We start from the raw sequence: 22710 nt of genomic DNA on the forward strand, positions 1-22710 counted from the left end.
TTAGTGATCGAGAGCAACTCTCCGCAGAAGCGTGAAACCACAACGCTCTGATCTGCGACGTCTTCAAGGTGCGAGCGAATTCAAAACCGCTCCGCCGATAATGAGTCAGGCCAACTCTGTGGTCTCGTGGAACTTTATTTTTCTACACCCAAATGAGCTTCATTTTTAAAGGCAGCGAGCGCACTGATCTCTCCAGCGCTAACTTTATTCATACACTGTAAAACCCCAGAGGGACCTCTATCAGGTCTCTGCTTTCCATTTCATCTTTAATGGAGCTGTAGATTACAGATTTGGGGCAGGGCGAAATCTTCTCTCTCGCATTTCATGGCTAAAGGGGGACATTGTTGAATGTTTACTAATATAAATCGAGTTGCGCACAGGGAAATCAGAGTTTGGTACCAGAGGCGTCATTATAGAAAAGAAAGAAAAAGAACTATGGGGTGACAAAAAGGGACGATTGAGCTCCATTTAAAAAATGGTGGAAATGGCCGCTATAAGCTCATAACTTGTCGCATGGCTGTAATTAAACTGTAATTCAAACCACAGCCAATTCAATGTGGTAGCAGAGCAATACAAACACACCTTCTGTGTGACCTTGTTTATCTTATTTATTTATTTTTTTTACATTTTTTGAAAAATGTTCGCCCATAATGACATGCGCAAAAATAGGGACGCCAGGTTGAAAGTGGTTAATTAATGTTTGTTCGCAGACAGGAAAACAAGTGTCTGTAACGTATGCGTCACATGTTGCATGTAGAGGGGACTGAGATGCATTCAGCGTCAATCTGCAAAAACTATTCATAGGTGGAGAAACTATGCATAATAAAACTGAGAGGCCCCCCCCCCCCACCACCCAGTTTCTCTAAATATACCCTTTCCTGTAGGCCTATTGATGATGATTTGTATTGTATTGTATCTTTTGTATGTCTTTATGATTAATTTCATTCACAGGACCACAATGGAAACAATCCATCAAGGCTTTTTTTGTGTTATCTTTTTAGCATTGCTTGCATAATTTGCAACTTGTTAATAAAGTATTCAATCAATATTCAATATTTTCATGACGCAACACTGCCGTACGATGAAGTATAAATCGGACAGTAGTAGTGCGATTTATTCAAAGTAATGACATGTACAGCGGGTACATGCAGGGCGTAGCACATATTATGTTGCTGTTCAAGGGCCTGTGGGGCATTGTTTCTTATCAGCACTCATAAAGAGAGCGTATTAGACATGGTAAATGCTAATTAAACTGTAATTCAAACCACAGCCAATTAAATTCTGTCTCTGAGCAATACAAACACACCTTCCGTGTGACCTTGTTTATCTTTAAAATCCAATGAAAAGATTGTTTGTTTGCTTTTATAAACAGAAAGAGCAAACATTGCGGCGGTCGATTTGTTTTCCTCCTCTTCCAGTTGTTTTTTTTTTTCTTTCTTTTTTTAACCCATGAAGACCGGGAACGCATCTGTGTAACCACTTTAACTATTATTTTATACTTCGGTTATTCAAAAATAGCAGATAAATAGCAGATATACAAGCTCATGAGCTTGTAGATCTGCTATTTTTGATTTTTTTTTTTTTTTTTATATCTTTTTTTTTTAAAGCGACATTTTCAACTCAAATCTTTGCTTCTGGGGGTCCCTGGAACAACATATTTTGAGATGGGGGTCCGTGGCCAAATACATATAATTTTGGGGGTCCTTGACATGGAAAATGTTTGAGAACCACTGATACAGCAACAATAGTTTTTCAAATAAATTAAGACATGTGTTGAGACATTTCAGTTACAAATGTTCGCTTTAAAAAATAGATATTCAAAGATTTGCAAAAAATGTCAGTGCCGCGCTATGAGCTTGTATATCTGCTATTTTTGAATAGCCAAAGTATAAAAAAATGATTATAGCTCAAATCTAAAATGACACAGTATGCGTTCCTGGTCTTAATGGGTTAAAGCCTGGCGTCGGTGCAGACAATGCGATGGCCGTGAGGATTTCTGCTTTTGTTCCTACGGGCTCTCTGAGGATTGTAGATTCAGTAGGACAGTGGATAAACGGCTGTAAAATGCAGATCAGTTGCATCTGAGGGCTTTTATGCAAATTGACGTCGTTTGCACTACTTATTATGGATGCCAGACATTGCATCACTCAGATCACTGTACACTCACGCATTATAAAAGTACATTTTTTTGTTATTGCATGTTGCATTAAATAAATCAAAATTCAGTCTGATGGGCTCATCAACTGGCCTAATGGATTTCAGATACATCAGCCCTAACTTAAAGCTATACATTCCAGCATAAAATGTTTTATGAATAAAACATTATTTTAACCAATCTGTATGGTAGAGCGTGTTAATGCAATACAACTAGCACATCTGCAGGTGGAGGTGGTCTCAGGCCCCAGGGTGTCAGGGTGGGGGACCACCTACTGGTTGACAATGTTGAATAAAGTTATTTGAAGCAGACGGCACACCAGATTGGACACCAGATGCACCACCATCTTTACAAATATCCATTCACGGCACAAACTGATAAGTCTTTATGCATTGCACAAGTACAAAACGATGCACATAAAAAGTATAACCCTCACAGCGTGCCGAGACTCATTTTGTACAGGTTAAAAACTACAGAAGGATACAGATATGGAAGGTTGACCTTTAGTCTGTGATGCACGCAACACAGCTGCAGCTAATCAAATTTATCAATGGGTGTGTTCGATTCAGGTGTGCCAACGTGCAAGCACTGACTGTTGACTCGGGTTTCATTCCCCTTTCATTTAACTCAGAGGGCCCTATTTTAATGATGGAACTTTGCATCATGGCGCATGGCCTTAACTTGTGGGTTAAGGCCATGTGGGTTTGACCACGGCACTTTTTGTAGAGCAATTTATGTGGGCGCCATGCGTTAGCGCCTGGTGCAACACGCACCACACGCATGTTAGTCGTGGGTGTGTTTTGGGCATTACATTAATTAAACCAATCAGAGTGTCGGCTGCCATTACCTTTACGAGTTGTGCCCGGCGTGAGGCACAGTCCCAATTTTCCGCTGCAATCTAAAGACTCACCTCTTCAGACTCCACCTTAGCCCATAGCTTGACCTAGTTATGACGACCATGCAGACTTACCGTGATCGTTTTATTCTCATGCTTTTGTTACTTACTTACGTTTTCTTTCTTCACCATAAGGTTAACATTTTATTTCCATTTTTATTTTGATAAAATATTTAGTTTAGACTGCTCCTATGTCCTTGGTTTACCTGTGATCCTAGTTTACTGAGGCACTGCGCTCTCGCTGCATTTGATCTATATGTGTTTACCTTGCTTATTGTTTAAGTCGCTTTGGATAAGAGAGTGCCGCGCTACAAGCTTGTAGATCTGCTATTTTAGAAAATGCGGGCAAATCTTTCAATATGTATATTTTTGTTCATCTCAAATCTTTGCTTCTGGGGGTCCCTGAAACAAAATATGAAGAGATGGGGGTCCGCAGCCAAATACATATCATTTTAGGGGTCCTTGACATAAAAAAGTTTGAGAACCACTGTCCTAGATGCCAAACTTGTCAATTGTATAACGCTTCGACCTGGCCGATGGGGAAGATGGTGCAGGATTTCACAGCATACTGTATACTCATAATAAAAGTGTAGTTGTAGTTGGAAGGAAGCAGCCTCTTACCTGGGAGCCCCAGGAGCAGGTGTTCCTCTGCTGCGCGTGGCAGACTTGCCCCGCACCGACGGCACCTTGGCCTCCTCCGAGCCGCCATTCAAGTACGTGAGCTCCTGCAGCTGGGCCTGTCGGATCTCATCATTGTAGTCCTGCGCACACGCACACACACACACACACACACACACACACACACACACACACACACACACACACACACACACACACACACACACACACGGTATTACTATACTGGTGAGGACATAAAAATGTAGGAGAATGTCATATCTTAAACACTTCAATCCCAGCATCCATGTTCTGGGGGGGGGGGGCCGCAAAATAGCTGATCTACAAGCATGCGTTGTGCGCTTGTAGATCGGCTATTTTTTGGTAAAGAGATTAGTTGTAGACAGAAAAAAAGCGGTCCAAGTACATAGACAACTCAAGTCCAGTTTTAGTCTAGAGGGTTTGAGTGGTTAACTCTCATCACAAGAATGAATCAGTTCATTTAATCAGGGACACTGCTTCTTTAACCTTAAAGGATCTCACACACTGGGAGGGTTGATTTTGTGCAATTAATTAGCGTTCATTTGTTTGTGTCATGATGAGCACATCCACATAGAACGTGCATATTACGTGGCGATAAAGCGATGTAATTATTTTTCAAAACAAGGGTGATTTTTCATGATTAAAATCATCAGCCTGTATGAATGAGGGATCAGCAAATTAACAGTTTGACGTGACATGTTTTCGGAGGGTTTATTCCTTGCACTCCTTTACTCTAAAGTTTGCATAGTTGCCTTATTATTGGCTACTTTCGTACCTCTAAATACCTCATCTTAACCCTAACCAGAATTGCGTCCTAAATTGTAACTATAAAAATGTTATATCCATAAAACCACCATTTCTCTTGTCAGGACCAGGAAAGCATGTCCTCACAATGTCTATTTCTCAAATTCTACTATACTTGTGAGGACATTTGGCCCTCACAGGTATAGTAATACACACACAACCACACACACACACACACACACACACACACACACACACACACACACACACACACACACACACACACACACACACACACACACACACACACACACACACAGAGAGAAAAAATACACAGCGCGTGCTCGCTTTCAATTACACTGTATTAAATTACGTCCTTTATCTCCAGGGTTACAGCCCCGGGAATATCTAATTAATGTACTTTACAGTGGCGGCGTGACCGCTACCCCTGAGGCTGCAAAACATTTCAGATACCCCGCTGATAAGCCCCGCCGGCGGGACCCCGCTCGGCTTTATCGTCGCACAGTCGTTGCCATCGGCAGAATTAAAAAGCACGCAATTAATATGGAAATGGCTCTTTAATCACGCAGTGATTGATATGATTGTCGTGTGTCCCGGGAACACCGCATCGACATGTAACGTTAACTACAGCAGGTACTGTATTGTTTGTGAGGGGGGAGGGGGGGGTCGGGGTGATCATTTATGACGGCGATAGAGAAACATTACAGTTCATTTATAATGAATGGAGCGAGAGAGTGACTAGGTTTCCCAGAGTGCCGCGGTGTCAGTGGGCTGGGGTGGGGGGTGGGGGGGGGGGGGGGGGTTGTCCCACACTGAGTGACTACCTTCAGAGTGTGTTAAACCATTCTTGTTGTACCCACGATTAAAAGGTGGAAGAAATACCCAATGTTTTAACTTGACGACTTAAAACCTTGTTTTAAGTCGTTTCTAGACAATTTACAAGCTCACAACACGCCATGCTGCGACGTGTTGTGAGCTTGTAAATTGTCTGTTTTCCGTGAAGAGATTTGGTGTAGAGAGGGGAAAAGAGCAGACCCAGTGCCAGAAGGAGCAAGTGCATTTTCCGGCAGCGGAAGCTGCCGCGGAACTGCCGGTGGAGGAGCGGCAGCTGCCGGCAGTGACTGTCGGCGGCGGAGCGGCGGGCTCCTGGCGGAGGAGCGGCAGATGCCAGCAGTGGAGCAGCAGCGCGGAATCAGTAGGACTGTAGCCTACTAATCCTTGTAGTAAAATATTACTGAGGTTAGGGTTAGGTTTAGGCATAGTTTTATTGAGGTTAGGGTTAAGGGTTAGGGTTAGGTTTAGGCATAGGAAACTGCCGCTCCGCCGCTGCTGCCGCGGCCCTGCCTCCCGGCACCTGCCGTTCCTCCGCCGGCATCCCGCCGCTCCCCCGCCGGCAGCCTACTGCTCCACCGTCGTCAGCTCCACGGCAGCTTCCGCTGCCGGAAAATGCACTCGCAATCCACCCCAGTGCAGCGCCGAAGGTCAAGTTTACTAAGTATTGACAGTTTAAGTGGTTAAATGTCTGAAAATACACATAGACATGAATCCATCATATTAAGAGAAAATATATTGTGTAAATAAACAAAAACTGCAACTTGCAACAACATTTTATACAACAGTATGTAGTCTCTCTCTCTCTCTCTCTCTCTCTCTCTCCAAAACCAGCTAACTCCATTGGATCCTCATTGGATCCTTTGACTCCAGGCTCCACCCCTTTCCAGGCTCCACCCCCATTCAGCTGTTCTGAACAAAACCATCCAACTCCACTTTTTTTCATTTCCTGAAAAATTATCATTTTGGAGTTTCTGCCGGACAGCAGAGATATATAAGTGGTTAATGGCTTTTAATAAATAACGTGCTCAAATATCAGATTCCACATAATCACAGCAATCAGAAGCAAAACAGCGGTACAACAAAACAATACAGCGTCTCACTCACTCTCTCTCTTTCTGTGTGTTATCAGTTGCTACGCAGGTATACAGATAACAGTGTTCGCACCCATATCCCCATGACCCAATTATGTTTAATCACCGTGATTGTGCAGTAACAAAACAAACAATACAAAAATAGGCAAGATATAAAAGCATATCCCAAAATTACCCATTTATAATCAAATCAAAGGGTACAACAAACCCACTCATGGCGCCTACGAGGAACCACGTGATGCATAGAATCACTTGCATAGACGAAAGAAACTAGTTTAGTGAGGGCAAGAGTACGTGGAGACAGACAGACGGGGGGGGGGGGGCAGAGACAGAGAGGAGTCTACTTACTCATTTCAAAATGAGCATAGACTGATTTGATTTGTTTAGACAATATTTCTTAATCACTTAGGAGTAGTTCAACCAAAAAATTACTTATTTTCTATCAATTACACACCCCATGAATCCTTGAATTCATGGGGATTTTTTTGTTTTTGTCGCATTCCTAAGCCAATAATTTGAAGATCTGCAGAGTCTCCTACCGAGTCTACTATTGACCGATGACCCCGTCATCAAATTATTGGCTCAGGAATGTGACAAAAACATAAATTCAAGGCTTCATGGGGTGTGTAATTGATAGAAAATAAGTAATTGTTTTGGGTGAACTACTTCTTTAAGCCTTATATACTTCTATAGACAGACAGACAGAGAGCCAGAACATACTGGTATGAGGAACTTCTTGATCTCCTCCAGAGCGTGACCCATCCTGGCGTAGGCCTCTGCCGGCGGTGCAAACACCTCGATGAGGACGTGCAGGTCTTCGTTGAGGTGATGATATTTGGCCTCTCCGCTCTTCCGTAGCTCTTCCTCCTGTCGGAAAACAAAACAAAATACTGCATTTTATATCCAATTCAAACTGGGAAAACATGTCATTTCAGATTTTAGCTATACAGCTACATAAGTTTTTCAGAAAACTGTTAGGATTTAGAAGGCATTTCGGCCTCAAGTCTCAATGGTTTAAGGTAGTGGTTGTCAAACTTTTACATTTCAAGAACCTCCATGACTCTGAGAGTGTACAAATGGAACCAAATAGTCCATTTGGTAAAAGCAAAAAAAATTTGAAAAGTAGAAATACGGAGATAAGAGGTTTCTGCCCGACAGCAACGATATCAGGAATAGTTGATGTGACCGAGTTGTTTTCTTTCCATCTCTATTCTCTCTATTCTTCTTCCCTTTGAAAACGGCAAATGATAGGATAGCTTGTATGGAAAATAGTTTCACTCGCTTCTTTTTTTATGTGACAATAAAGAAGTCGATGTTTTTCAAGTTGAAACTCTCCCGGTTTTAGCAACAAAAGCCGGGAGATCGTCCTCTACTCTCTAGATGAGCAAAGCATTTAGAGTCTTTATCGAACGAGACGTCTAATGAATGAGTCTGATCAAGTTCCAAGGCCAACAAACTTTGTATGGATTTTCATCTTCTTTGATACTTAGCAACGTAAATACAGTACCACAGTAAAAAAAGGATTTATCTCAGTTGTCTTTTTTGTTGTTGTTGTCTACAACCCTGTAACAAAATGAGGCTTGATAACTCTGGAACGCGAGATGCAATCTGATAGTTACACGAAGACAAACGCAAAAGTCATTCCGGCTGTCATCAACTCATTGCGTTCGTTCTCTCTCTCTCTCCGCGAACAGAATGTTGCCCGCGGTCCTCATCAATTGCTGATGATGTGACACTTAACTGATCGCTGTGAGTCCCCTCACAGCTGCCTGTCCTCATAACAAATCTACTAAATGAAGCCAGCTGAAAACAACACATGGCTGTGAGCGCTTGCATGTACTCCATCATAATGTCACTCCTGCGTCTTCGTCGCATTTCATCTCATCTGCACTGAGGACTGTTACCCTTAATTTATGCTCCGTTGTACGATGGAAAGAGCACGTCTGCACGCTCACAGCTTTGCGGATCGGGCTGTTTCCGAGGCGGGCTCTCCGCCCTACGACAAAGCGTAAATCGACACAAAGTCAGTCTGGGGGAATTTTGCTATTGAGTCATACTTGATAGGGCACAATATTGATTGGAAATCTAATACTAGATTGCGATCAGGGGGCTTTTGAATTATTTCAGGACCTTGGTATTTGCACTCATGATGATCGATCTTTTCAAGTCGTCCTTAATGCAGAGATAAGAGAATAATAGCGTTTCTTTCCCCGAAATGGCCCTGCCTCTTTGGTATTGTGACACTGCTACGGGGAATTAATTAATTAAAACCTCTGCCATTATCGCTCATGTTCATGTCTTTACAATTGCACACAATGGATTCACCGAGGCTTGTTGGAATTTGTATACCTACAGTAAGTGCTGAAAAGACTCCTGAGACATATAAATGACTAAAGTTTTACTCAATTTGATGACTTCCAGACTGCTCGTCTCGTAGATAAAAACACCTCACATAAACGACTGATGTTCGGTTACTTTTTGAACGAGGATCATTAAGACATTTTTGTCATGTCCCGTACAGTCATTATCCCTCCTAAAGTTGAATAACCCAGTTTGGGGGGAGTTATCGTTAGAATTAATTTGATGAGCCATTATCTGCCAAAGGTTAGGGGTGGTTCATTTTTAATTGTACCATCAAAGCTGGTGTGAGTAATGAGAGGTGAACTCCACTCACCGCCACCGTTTTGCCGCAAATGACACATCTCATTAGTCCTGGCTGTTGACTTACTTAAGGAGTCTAATAGTTTAACCGCTTTCAGTCTGGCGTCCCTATTGTGGGCATGCCATTATAGGTTAACATTTGCAAAAAAAAAGCTAGCTTGTAGAACGGTTGTTTTTCTTCTATTTTTGAAATAGAATATGAATCAGAATCAACTTTGTTGTCACATCACACGATTACAGTTGTAAAAGAGTGGGTGAAAGTTTTGTGTTTCGAGCTCCGAGACCATTGCAGTTACAGGAAGAATTAGAAGTGGGCGATAATAGAGAAGAAAGGAACATGGAAAACAGGAAGGCACAGTCAAATCAATATACAAAGTCCAGAATAAATAAGGTGCATTATTAAAATGAGCAAAGTTGGCACTATGGAAGGCAGGCAGGGAATGCTCGTTGTGCAGGTGGAAAACATATCCAGCATTTAAAAAGCATCATTTGCATTATTAAAGTGACATATTTTTTTTTATAAAACAAACAGTTTTTATAAAACAAACAGAAAAACTTACAGTAGCAATACAGGCAGTAGGTATTGGGTATTGAATAGGCATAGGGCATAAGTCGTTCAAACAATTACCCAAGTAGGAGAAAAAAGGCCCTGGCTTAACCCATTAAAACCAGGAAAGCCTCAGTGTCATTTTAGCCATAATTTATGCTTTGGCTATTGAAAAATAGCACATATACAAGCTTGTAGATCTGCTATTTTTGAAAAATCTTGATTTTTTTTGCAAATCTTTAAATATATATATTTTAAATCGAACTCTTTTAACTGAAATCTTTGCGTCACAGGGGTCAGTGGGAAAAAATGGTTTGAGATGAGGGTCGGCGGCCAAATATAATTTTGGGTGTTCTTGACATGAAAAAGATTGAGAACCACTGATATAGCAATATAAGTTTTTCAGAAAACTGTTTTAGATGACATTTGTAGAGCCGGCTTCAGGTCTTAATGGCTTAACAGAAAACACCCCCAAAAATAAACCTCAAACACTAACTAGAACACAGTAGTACAGCAGTTGCAGTTCCTCGCCCCAAAGTTGCCTACAGACAGTAGACTGTACCCCAACACAGCTCAGAACAGAGACCGCTCTATGTAAACAGTTAGCACGGTCTGTGCCGGAGCGGGACCTGCTCAGGGCCGACAGAAGCAGGCCAGCGTCCTGTTATTGATGGTTAGAAATAGGACAGCCCTCCCAAAAAAAGAAAAAAAACTCTGCCACAGCGTCAGACGAACGGCAACAACAGGTTTTAGCGGCCCAGTTTCTGTCTTTTGAAAGGGGAAAAAAAGAAAAAGGGAAAAACTCTAGGCTTCTCCGGGGCATTCCGATGGCGGCATTGCAAGTTACTTCCCCCCCCCTCTCCGATGCCATGCAAGGCAGTGTCTCTGATGTCACCTAATTATAAATAACCTTCTTTTAAGAGTGCCTGTGGTATGTTAATGATATGGTAATTCCCCCCATAAATCTGTGCTTTACGAGGAGAGGGCCTCCTTTGTGGATAGCACCATCGCTGATTGAACTGCCAGTGTTAGGCAGTGTGTGTGTGTGTGTGTGTGTGTGTGTGTGTGTGTGTGTGTGTGTGTGTGTGTGTGTGTGTGTGTGTGTGTGTGTGTGTGTGTGTGTGTGTGTATGTGTACGCAGTGTGTTTCCGTTGCAAATAGGAGACACGCTCGTGAGTGTCTGTCCTCTCTCTCTCCTCTTCCCCTCTCCCTCGTGTGATTCCCTCTCCGCTCCGTGTCTCTCTTGATACGCGTAGATGCATGCACGTTCACATCCCTATATAATCATTTTGGAAATGATTTATTCCAGTAGCCCAATCTACATGTTCCCATTCGTCATTCAAGCAAGGCCTTTAAAAAACGTGCCATAATTTGCTGTAAAATGTTCCTATCAATCTTTCTTTTTTTTCTCTACATGTTCGTTTTTCTTTTCATTGGCAATGGTGAATATCTCAATACGGAAATGAAGCTGTGGGGCGATCGTGTGTGTCGTCGTGTTATTATGTGTTTGTGTGCATGTGTGTGTGTGTGTGTGTGTGTGTGTGTGTGTGTGTGTGTGTGTGTGTGTGTGTGTGTGTGTGTGTGTGTGTGTGTGTGTGTGTGTGTGTGTGTATTTGTCTGTTATTGTTGTGCCAGCCAGCCAGTGTTCATCATCCGTGGCTCAACCTCTCTCGGCGCCGATAAGCTGCATCAACGACCCGCCGCGTCTCCATATATAGCAGCCAAGCGGCCCGTAGCAGCGGGAGATTACAGCTGTCTCCGGTATTGGCACCGCCTCCTCCTGCATGCATAAGCCCGATTTGGTGTTGCGCTCGCCGGAAATAGCCGATCTACAAGCCCCACAAAGCAATGTGGGCTTGTAGAGCGGCTATTTTTTCGGGCAGCATAAATTAAGCGTTTGCATTTCCCCCTCGCCTCGCTGAAAGGCCATCGAAACCGGGAGTCAGTCAAAGCTCCGGGGCAGAGGCAGTGTCTGCTGACAGGGCTTAGGCGGTAAAGAATACTCTGACTGCAGCTCAGAGCTTTACCCAGTTCAGATGAAATATTTAAGGACTAGCTAGGACAGGCTCGCTGGATGTTGGGGTCGAATTCTATTACCTCACCTGGATGACGGGGAAGGACAACAAATCATGGATGCCACGGGCCACTTGGGGAAAATGGGATTTTATCTGCGTTCCTGACACTGAAAGTGACTCGCCATTCAAAGACACGTGATGAATCTATTCATGAAACCGTGGATATGTTTCTTTAGAATTTTGCAAGAGCTTCCTTCCACAAAATATCCACACCATATGGTATCATTTTGTGCAGGCATACTGCATGGGAGGGAAGTCCCATTATGTTGCTGGCAACAATGTCAGAACTAGTGCTGATATTTGGGTGATTTGTCGAGTAAGCGTCCGGAAACTTGCAGATATAATATACATGTTTCTTGTTAAATATACTGCTACGGCACTGCAACACAACATCAGAAACTAAATGATGTGTAGCTTGTGAGCTTGTTCACACAGATACTGTACACTGGAGAGGTTTACACGCATGCGCACGTGGGCGATGTTTATGTGACAAGCAGAGCTCTGACCGATTTGGCGGTTCAATTAAGCTCACCTCATGCATTGTTCTTCCTCTTGCTGTCAGTCTCACTGAAGGTTGTACAGTATGTGTTTGCTCCCACTACCAAGTACAACTTTTTTTTACTTAAGTAAAAGTACCAATACTCTGTTGTACAAATAGTCTGTTACAAGTACAATTCCGGTATTCAAAATGTACTTGAGTAAAAGTAGAAAAATATAGGCATCAAAATATACTTAAAGTACTGAAAATAAAGGTACTCATTATGCCGAATGTCCCCTTTCACAAGTCTTCAAAATGTATAAAGATCTTCAGAAAATAGCCGATCTACAAGCTCAGTAAATAGGCCTAGGGATAAAGTGGTTAATGCATGTTTTGTAATAATAACAATGGGGAAAAAAAGAAAAAAAAGTAACTATAGTAACTAAAGTTTTCAAATAATTGTAGTGGAGTAAAAAGTACAATATTTGCCTCTGAGATGCAAAGTCGCTGAAAATGTAAAATATTCCTGTACTTAAGTACAGTACTTGAGTAAATGTACTTTGTTACTTTTCACCACTGCTACCACCCCAGTACCACCAGTACGCTTTGCTTTCCATAAGGGTTTTCCCCTGAGAGATTTTTATATACCATGACATCTCCCTGTTCTTAAGCGGTTGTCTTGTGCTGAACAGAGAGTAATATATAACACAGACTGAACGCCAAAATAAAACATACTATTCAACTTATATTCACATTTTCATAAATAAAATGTTTTCAATCTATTTGTAATCTGACTGACTGACTGACTGTGATTGACACAGCAAACCTGACACGCTTTGGATAACACATATTAATGTTCATTTTCAACAGGGTTATTTCAGTGACAGCGTACATTAAGATATAAATAAACAGAATAAAAAGCAGAGTCAATGACAATCCAGCTGTTTCAGAGCATCAAGGGAGTTAACCCATTCAAATCGGGAAAGCATCTGTGTCACCGTAGATTTTAGCATTGGCTATTAGAAAGTAGCAGATATACAAGCTCACTGCGAGCTTGTACATCTGCAATGTTTTGAACATTTTTGAAAAATCTTGAAAGTGTTCTTTAAATCTTGAAATTGTTGTTTAGAAGGCATTTGTAGAATCGGCCTCAGTTCTTAATGGGTTAAGGGGGGGGGGGTCTCCCGCGGAATGGGAAAATGGATGAGTTAATTATGGCGTTAACAGGGGAAAAGTGAGAAGCACCGGATGCCTTTACATCATCACGCTGTGACAGCGGCGGGGACATGCAGTCACATCCAGACGTTACCAACGCAGAGAGAGAAGACGGAGTGGCTCTGAATCCGACAGCTTCTCAGCTTCTCCTCCTCCTCCTCCGTTTTACACTTCTTCCCTGTCAACACAAGATCAGGACCCCCCCCCCCCCCCCCCCCGCCGCCCCCACAACCCTCCCCCCCCGGCAGCAAATATTTGAGGAATTATCAGGGCTGTTCTGCAGGCGCGTCTATAATACTCTGAGCTCTTCCCGTGTGAGAGATGATTATGGGAGCGGATACCGGAGCGGATACCGGTGTGGAACGTTGTACGGCTTCATTGTCCGACACCTCCATTATTCCCCCCCCCCACACCCCCCACAGAGAGGCAGGATTACATATTACATTTACATTTCCAGATTATCCTCGGCGACGTACAAAATGATACATTGTCTGCCTTTGTCAGCGCCCCACTAAAGAATGATGGTGTTTTCATAGGTGCTGAATAATGGAGACGCATGCTGCTGTTGTACCACCTTGTTGATGGTTTACATACAGGCCAGTTATCTGTATTCTATGCACTGACAGCTGGATTTTGCCGGGGGGATGGGGGGGGATGGGGGGGGGGGGTCCATGCCTCTGCTTATGATAACACCCCCCCTACAAATCTGGTCATTTATATTTATCACCACTCACTAGTGGGGATATGTTTTTATCCATGCATCTGGTCAGACTGAATTAAATGCATGCATTTCCTTTTTTTCCCCTTTTGACATAGTCTTTGTCATCATCCTTTCCAAAATAGCGGAAATAGCACATTGTCTGGTAGGTCGGCTTGTAAATTGAGTAATTGTCATACGAAGTGGTTAAGAAATATTTGTTTTTTAAACAAATCAAACCCTGTCTATGCTCATTTTAAAATGAGCAAGTATAGGCTACCTCTCTATCAATCTCTCTCTCCCTCTCTGTCTCTCTATCCATCCATCTCTCTCTCCCTCTCTCTCTCTCTCCCTCCCTCCCTCCCTCCCTCCCTCCCTCTCTCTCTTTCTCTCTTCCAGACAAAGAAGGTCTCTGTTCCACAGCAGCCCAGCTAAACCTGACCCAACACATAGAATTTCCAGCAACTAGAAAACAACACAATGTAACATATTAGATGGAAGGGCCAAGAGAGAAAAGAATCCACTCTAAGACAAAGTGCCGTAAATGGCTTTCCTTTGCTGAGGTATTTTCTCCTAACCCTCCCCAAACAAAGAAGGGAGCCAGGCAGCCTATAGCTGCTGCATCCTGGAGAGAGAGAGAGAGAGAGCTGTCAGTCATAAATCCTCCAGTGGTTTTGCGGAGGCAGGTGAGGGCTGCCTAGGTCAGCACATCTCCCTGACAGATCTTTTCTTCCCGCTGCTCGCGAGCGACTCTGCCATCAAAAGGCTTATTGATCGCAGCGATCAAAATGAATGTACAATATGATGGTAAGGTATCATCGCTGCCACAAATCGCCCCCGCCCCTGACAAACACGCAGAAACAGGAATGCAACAAGGACGAGCAGTGGGAAAACCGTTTCTGTCGTTTGACATCCAAATCAGCAGTCATTTTCCCTTTTTTTCCTTCCTTCGTTTTACTGAAACACTCTAAAGATGAAATATATTTAGTCAACTGAGCCCTAACTCCCATTGTTTATGCTATCATTATTAGTGGTGCACGATTACTCAGCATCATATTGATATTGGCAATATCGGTTTTAGCCAACATTTTATTTTATAGTATTTACGTTTGAATGTGAAGCTGAAAAATAGATGCAATCTGTGTTTTCTGGAGAAGCTCTCCATAGGGTCAACAAGTTGGAACAATGTTAAGAAAAATACTACATTTACATTGTTTATAGCAGGGGTCTTCAACAGAGGGTCCGGGACCCCAAGGGGGCCTTACTACAGAGTTACTACAGGGGGTCCGCCAAATCTTTCTGTGATAGGATCTTTTTTTACATTAACTACTTGAACCCTAGCATCCCTATAATGCTGAAGGGAACATTATTCGAAAATAGCAGATCTACAAGCTCACAACGCCTCACAGCGCTTGCATATCGGCTATTTTCTGCAAAGAGGTTTGGTGTAGAGGGAATAAAGAGCAGACCAAGTACAAGTTTTGAGGTTTTAAGTGGTGAACGGTCTGAAAATACTCATTAACATGAATCCAAAACAACGCTACACATTGATAGTGCTGTCAAACAACTCTATGAATCTATGAAATATATGAAAAAGTTGAATCTGCAACACAATTTCATACAATATGTAGTGGGGGTACCTGCTTCATCTCTAGGGTAGGGGGTCAGCTAGGGGGTCCTTGGCCTGAAAAACGTTGAAGACCCCTGGTTTATACTAATATGTACAGTACATCAATAGGTGTAACAAGTCAGGTAATAAGAATGCACTGTTCATTAGAAGTCTGCATCTATTCTGAGAATCACAGTTACTGTTTAACAAGTAAAGTGTAAGCTAAACCCTACTGGAAACTTGTACTGCAATATCATATCAGTATCGGTCGATTGAACCATACAAATAATCGATAATCAGCTAGCGGCCTACATTTTTCTATTGTGCATCCCTTATAAGAATAATTATTTTAATTTTTTTATCCCATGATTTTGTAACCCACCTTTCACCCAGTGCCAATGCCTAGCTTGTAATCCTGGGTGCTACTCACCCTCTGCCAGCCTAGAGAGAGCCCCGAACTGAGCTCATGCTTCCTTCAATGCATGAGGAGTGAGCAGGCCGCTTCTTATCACCTGACAGGGGAGAGCTTCCCCGGTTGGACGTAGCGCGTGGGAGTAACACGTTATTCCCATAGATATAGAAACCTAGATACCTCATTGGCCTCTGCAGTTCATTGGAGAGACCTGTATCTCGGGCACCATTTTGGAGAAGGCAAGCTTCCCGACTACTGGCCAATCACAGTGCGTTTGCCTTCTCCAAAATGGCACCCGAGATACAGACGGAGGAGGTGTCTCCCTTTATATGTCAATGGTTATTCCAATCAGTTCCTTTCCCCTCCATCAGGCACCCCAGCTGACCAGGGGGAGGCAGCATAGAGACCAGGATTACTGCATGTTTTTTGTGGGGGTACGTACCCTAGGGTATGGGCACTGATGACGCGGAGGAGAGAATACGGCCCCAGCGCCCACAGCGTCCCCGGCAGGAATCGAACCTGGGACCTTCTAGCTGTGAGGCGGCAGCGCTACCGACTGCGCCACTGCGCCACCCTTATAATAATTATTATTATAATAATAATTATTATTATTGTTATTATTATTTACTAAAGTTGCCTTCCACATAAATGGAAATGCACATTTTGAACAGCAGTACTGAGTGCTAAGTATGGGGCCACTAGTAACTATCTGTTAAAAAATCTAGTTTGAAACTTAAACCAGACCAAGTTGTGAGGTTCATATGAGGTTCATATGAATTTAGACTTTGCCGTATGAATTTGGTTTTAAAATATGTCCACATTTGAGCCTGTAACATAAAGAAAAAACATACTGTAATCTCTACTATGCACATTTTCTTTAATTAATCAGGACATAATGGTTTACAAGTTGAGATGAGCTTTGTAATTCTGCCAATGTTTTGAACTTCATACACATGCCATTACATATGCTTAAGACATCCTTTAGAGAGCAACCACGTTCAGAACAATGAACACAATTAAAAACAATTAAACTAGGGCCAGGGTAAATGTGGTAAATGTGTTTATCCAATCTTGTTCAGTTTTTTTTCCGGATATGTCCTTTCCTAAATGAATGTGAAGCAGCTATAATTATTCATCTAGCAATACTATTATTTTGAGGATCACAGGATCATTTATTTCCAGATGGCTGTTGTAGTGTTTGAATATACAGGTATATTGTCTTCATTTGTGTGTATGAACCAAAGCAAAGCCCCAAGTGTTAGTTTACCTCTGAGAGACTAAAAATGGACCCACACTGGGGATTTAGCTGTGTTGCAAACGGATGTCGAGACAATGAGGAAAATGGAAATGAGCAAAAGACGGCAGAAGAAGGGAAGGAAGGGGGAAAGTGAGAGAATGGATCGGGGTGGTGTTACCTTTTCTTTGTCTCTCATGGATCCCTTTCCAAGAATTGACATCTTTGTTAGAGTGTCCTCCTGTAGCCTCTTTAACGAGTTCCCACGTGGCCCCAGAAGTTTGCCGACAAAGTTAAACTGCAACGCAGAAACAAGTAGAGGATCAATGACAATCTGCCCGTTTAGCGATGAAGAGGAAAACATTCCTTACAGTATGTCAATCACACTGCACTTCAACCAGTGTGCTTTTCATTGAAAGCGGGAAAAAAACAATGAGCCTTTTCCACCGTCTGTAGTTTGTCACGGCATGCAGTGAGCTTCTTGTAGGAAACACTTTTCAAACATTTTCCCAGTGAAGCCTTTGCCACAACTTTCATACTTTCATTAATTACTATATTTCGGACTCTTTTCTAGGTTCTTCCTCGCTGGCTTTTAAAAAATGCATTTAGAAGACATTTGTAGAATCCCCAGAAGCAAAGATTTGAGTTAAAAATGTTCGCTTTAAAAAACATATCTAGGCCTATATTCAAAGATTTGAACAACTTTCATTAATTACTATATTTCTGACTCTTTTCCATGTTCTTCCTTTCTGGCTTGCTCTGAAGCAACCTACATAAATAATAGAGAAAAAAATACTCTCTTTCACACACACACACACACACACACACACACACACACACACACACACACACACACACACACACACACACACACACACACACACACACACACACGGCGAGGTCTGTCCAATTCTTCGGCTAAAGTTGGGTTACCGCGCCTCGCGAGGTTAAACTCTGTTATGTAGACACTAGACAGTGGAGGTTTTTTTGTGGAGCAACACACCCTATCAATGTCATAGCAATACCAACACAGGCCAGGCACAGTTACCCCTGTCCCTGTAACATGCTCAGGGAGCACCGCAGTCTCCCTTTAACAGTGACTTATAAAGCTGTCTGCCTCCACTATCTAGGTCATCAATTAGCAAGCGGGAGGTATAAGACCAAAAAAGAAAGAAAAAAAAGAAGGGGAAAAAACCCCATCACATTTCTGTTCCAACACACCTCACCTACTTCTCTGCTGTCCTTTGTTCAGAAAGCCGGTGCTCATTAGGAGCCTTTAGTGAAGAGTGTGTTCTAATGCGGTGAACTCTCCAGCACCGTTACATTGTGTTCTCTCAACTTTTGTGGTTACAGTCTTAGCCAAGAACAGGGGGAGACCTATGCCTGATTTATACTTGCAGGTGTCAAGGCCCCCCCCCCCTCCTGAAATAGCAGATCTACAATCTCAAAAGACTTTAGAAACCGTATTATTGAGAAAAATAGGCATCATCATGGATCTTTTGCCTTAAAATGATACGTAACCTTCTTGGCTTTAATGTTGATCTTGACCGTAGACATTTCCTATATAGGCCCATCATTAATGTGTTTATGTTTTATTCATAGGTGGTTCCCTCGGCAGCTTTATTTCGTGTTAAGACACATAGACATGGTGGTGTTACTTTTGCAGGATAATAGGCTGTTCTCAACCTTTTCTGGACCAGGGCCCACTTGAAAATCAATGTTCGCGGCCCACCCATCTCACTACTTACTATGTTAACACAGCACTGTGTAACTTTTCCTCTTCTACCCCGGATTGAACCTGGTTTCGTGCTTAAGTGCTGACATTTTTAGCATTGAGCGTATAGAGCCGGCCTGCTTGCTCAGGGGATAAATTGAATCTTGGGTAACCGCCTTCCATGCCGACATCTCGCCACTCCGACTAGTGGCTTCTGTGTGCGGTTAGGGTTAGGGTGAGGGTTAGGTATAGGGTTCGTTAACGTTGGAAAGGCGACATGTCGGAAAGGCGCCATGTAACCGAATCTTGACCATCAGGTCAAAATCCGTGTCAGATCCTGTGTCTAGGTGAGACATGACCTTTGACACGATCTAAATGTCTCAACAGAAGAGCAGGGAGACAAAATACAACCACCCCGATTGATCTGCCTACACATACATCATGTCCTAGCATGAGCGAATAGGGGAAGGGGATCAACGTCACGTGATTACCTTGTTTGACCTGGCAAAAACTCGGAAGTGTGTCTCAAAGAATGTGATTGCTGGCAGAGTCGCGGAAAGTTTAGAATCTTGACCATCAGGGTGTCACTTCATGCCACGGTGCGAGCTGGTACATCTAGTATTTTTTCAAATGTTTGAAAAATCTTGAGGGTCCCTGGCACAATACATTTTCAGACGGGGTTCCGTAGTCAATGATATATATCAATATATCAACCTTTGAGAAACTGCCATAGATACATCAGTGTATATCATCCTCACTGTATGTTTGATTGATTGATTGATTGATTTATTGCATATTTTATTAGGCAAAAAATGTAAACAGCACAATTACATTTATAATACTTGTCTAAAAGGTAACTTTTTGTTCTTGGATCCAATGCAGTTCTTATTTTAGTTCTTTTTAATACTTTTTTCATTGCTTATGTTATATTTATAAACCCCACAGACAGACTTAACCACTTTCAATGTCATGATGTAGGCAAAAAAAAAAGACAATGTGATTCATTTAGAAAATGTGTCACCATGCGACAAATTGTGAGTGTGCAAATCGTTTATTTTGCACGACACTCGTACAAATAAATAGAGCATTCATTTATGATTTATAAAAGGATTAAATATGGAGATAAAGCCATGATATCGTCTCTGTCGGGTGGAAGCCTCATATCTCCAAAAATTGCAGATCTACAAGCTCAAAATGTGTCGCTTTGCGGCGTGTTTCGAGCTTGTAGATCTCCTATTTTGATACTTTTGAGTGATGTATATTAACACATTTTGGAGGGAACCCCATGGTACCGCCCCAAGGACCACTGGGGGTCCCCGGACCCCACTTTGAGAACCAATGCTATTGGTTGCAAGTGGTTACGTAAAAAAAAAAAAAACGAGTACTCCTTCCACCACTGCTAATGGATGTGATCACAGGTTGCTGTTGTTTGTGTGCCTCAGCTGAAGTGTTGCTGAGATGAAGGAAGGTGCTACCATGCGTCTCTCTCTCTCTATCTCTCCATCTCTATCTCTCCATCTCTCTCTCTCTCTCCATCTCTTTCTCTCTCTCTGTGCGATCATGAAAGAAACGAGGAGGGACAAGAGAATACCAAAGGACACAAATAAAAACCGCAGCAAAATTTGACCGCCTCTTCTTCGTGTCACCGTCATCATCTCTCCCACACTGGCAAACCCAACAGAGGAGGAGGAGGAGGAGGTGGTGGAGGAGGCAGGGCGATGGCGTCTTGGGGATGATTAAAAAGTCAGTGGACACAAGTGTAGAGGAAGGAAATCTGTGATTAATCACGTTTAACCGGAGGGAGGGGGCGGGTCCGGGATGGGAGGGGGGGCCACACATCTAAGATCCTTTCATCATTCATCTGAATGCATTATATACCGTGTAGAGAGGTGTGTGTGTGTGTGTGTGTGTGTGTGTGTGTGTGTGTGTGTGTGTGTGTGTGCGGACCAAAGGTCCCCATAAGTATAGTAGAATTTTGAGAAATAAGACATTGTGAGGACAATTTTCCTGGTCCTCAAAAGAGAAATTTGTTGTTTGTTTTATGGTAAAAAAAAAAGATTTTGGGGGAGTTAGGTTTACAATAGGTTACCGGTCAGGCATTTAGAGATTAGGTTAAGATTGGGGGTTGTGCCTGATTTATACTTACACAGTATACACAAAAATAGCCAATCTGCAACGTAGTGTGAGCTTATAGATCGGCTATTTTCAGCTTCAGGTTTAGAGTTAAAAATGGCCAAATAAGTAAATAAATAAATGTTACCCATTAATAAAAAATCGTTAAAATGTTGGTGTCCTCACAAGTATAGTAATATGAACGTGCGTGCGTGCGTGTGTGCGTGCGTGTGTGTGTTGAGAAAAGAAGAGCCAGTGCTGCAGATTGTGCTGAGGACAGCAGGGCAGCAGCAGCAGCGACAGTGGAAGGATAAATGGCTCTTCCTCACCGCAGAGAAAAGCCACAGTCTGAACTGGAAGCTGACCAGAGGGACCCCTTCTCTCCTTTACGGAGGAAGGGGTGTACCCTGGCTTTGTGTACCCAGGGTACTGGCGGGGACTGGCGGAGGGACACAGGTGACCGCAGATCTACAAGCTCACAGACCTGTGAGCTTGTACAGCTGCTATTTAAAAAAATAAACATCAAAGATGTTTGGAGAATGTTAATGTATCCCTAAATTAAAAAAAAACATTTGTACAAAATGTCATGAACTGTCCTACTGACTAATGCTTTAGAGTTGTGTGTGTACCATATGTAGAGGTGTATTAAAGGTCAGCTTTACCGCGTAAAAGCTGTTAGTGGATGGATACACTATAGAGTCCACTAGAATGCATAACTGACGCGTTTCTGAATTCATAAATGGCAAATGGTACATCTATATGGCGCCTTTATCCAAATCACAATGTGCATTACCTTCACCCATTAACGTGCGCATTCACTCACTGACAGCGGAGGAAACCACGCAAGGCTCCGACCGGCTCATCGAGGGCAGTTATAGGGGTTCAGCGCCTTGCTCGCGGACGCTTGGAGACAAATCCAGGGGGAGCAGCGGGGATCGAACCGGGAACCTCACGAACACGATTTCCCTAAGCTCTACCTCCAGAGCCACCGCCGCCCTATTTATACAACATTAACACTATATGGCGTCATTTACTCGTCTAAAACAGAGAATCCAAACATCCCAAAAATAAAATAAAGGTTATTTGGGTCAGTTATTTGCATTAAAGTAGACAAATCCAATTCACCAATGTTCGGTATCAAAACTAATACGTGAGGAATAATTCCCTTTGCCCCAGAAAACCACACATCTGGAACGTGCCGCTATATGGTGCCCTTGTCCTCATCATGTCCCCATTCGTTTGTTCAAATTAACACCCAGTGTTCGTATAGTGGCTGGATTTGAGCACTCTAAACTCCATGCTAAAGAGCTGCAGTGGTGGAAGAAGTACTAATATCATAATATGAATGTACTCTGTTACATGTAAGTCCTGTATTCAAATATGACTTGAGCAAAAGTTCAAAATTGGCATCAATCAGCACCAAAGAAAAAGTACAAAATTGTGTCACACTGTTTTGAAAATAGCAGATCTACAGTTGTAAGCTTGGAATAGCATAAGTAATAAAATAGGGCTTTACGTGGTTAATGTACTGTACATTTAGTAATATAATAATTTAAGGA

At 42.6% G+C, this 22710-nt stretch overlaps 1 protein-coding gene across 1 annotated transcript in view; it reads right to left on the reverse strand.

Moving 5' to 3' along the window:
* Positions 1–22710, reverse strand: part of khdrbs3 (KH domain containing, RNA binding, signal transduction associated 3) — a 135886-nt gene that overhangs the window by 37863 nt on the left and 75313 nt on the right. The window contains exons 3-5 of the mRNA XM_084080128.1: positions 17507–17623; positions 7118–7264; positions 3672–3811 (exon numbers count right to left, since the gene is read on the reverse strand). Coding sequence (XP_083936254.1) covers positions 3672–3811; positions 7118–7264; positions 17507–17623 — 404 coding nt within the window. The remainder of the gene's footprint in view (positions 1–3671; positions 3812–7117; positions 7265–17506; positions 17624–22710) is intronic.

This window comes from Gymnoscopelus microlampas, assembly GCF_963454915.1.
Source record: "Gymnoscopelus microlampas genome assembly, chromosome: 15".
Classification (NCBI taxonomy): domain Eukaryota; kingdom Metazoa; phylum Chordata; class Actinopteri; order Myctophiformes; family Myctophidae; genus Gymnoscopelus; species Gymnoscopelus microlampas.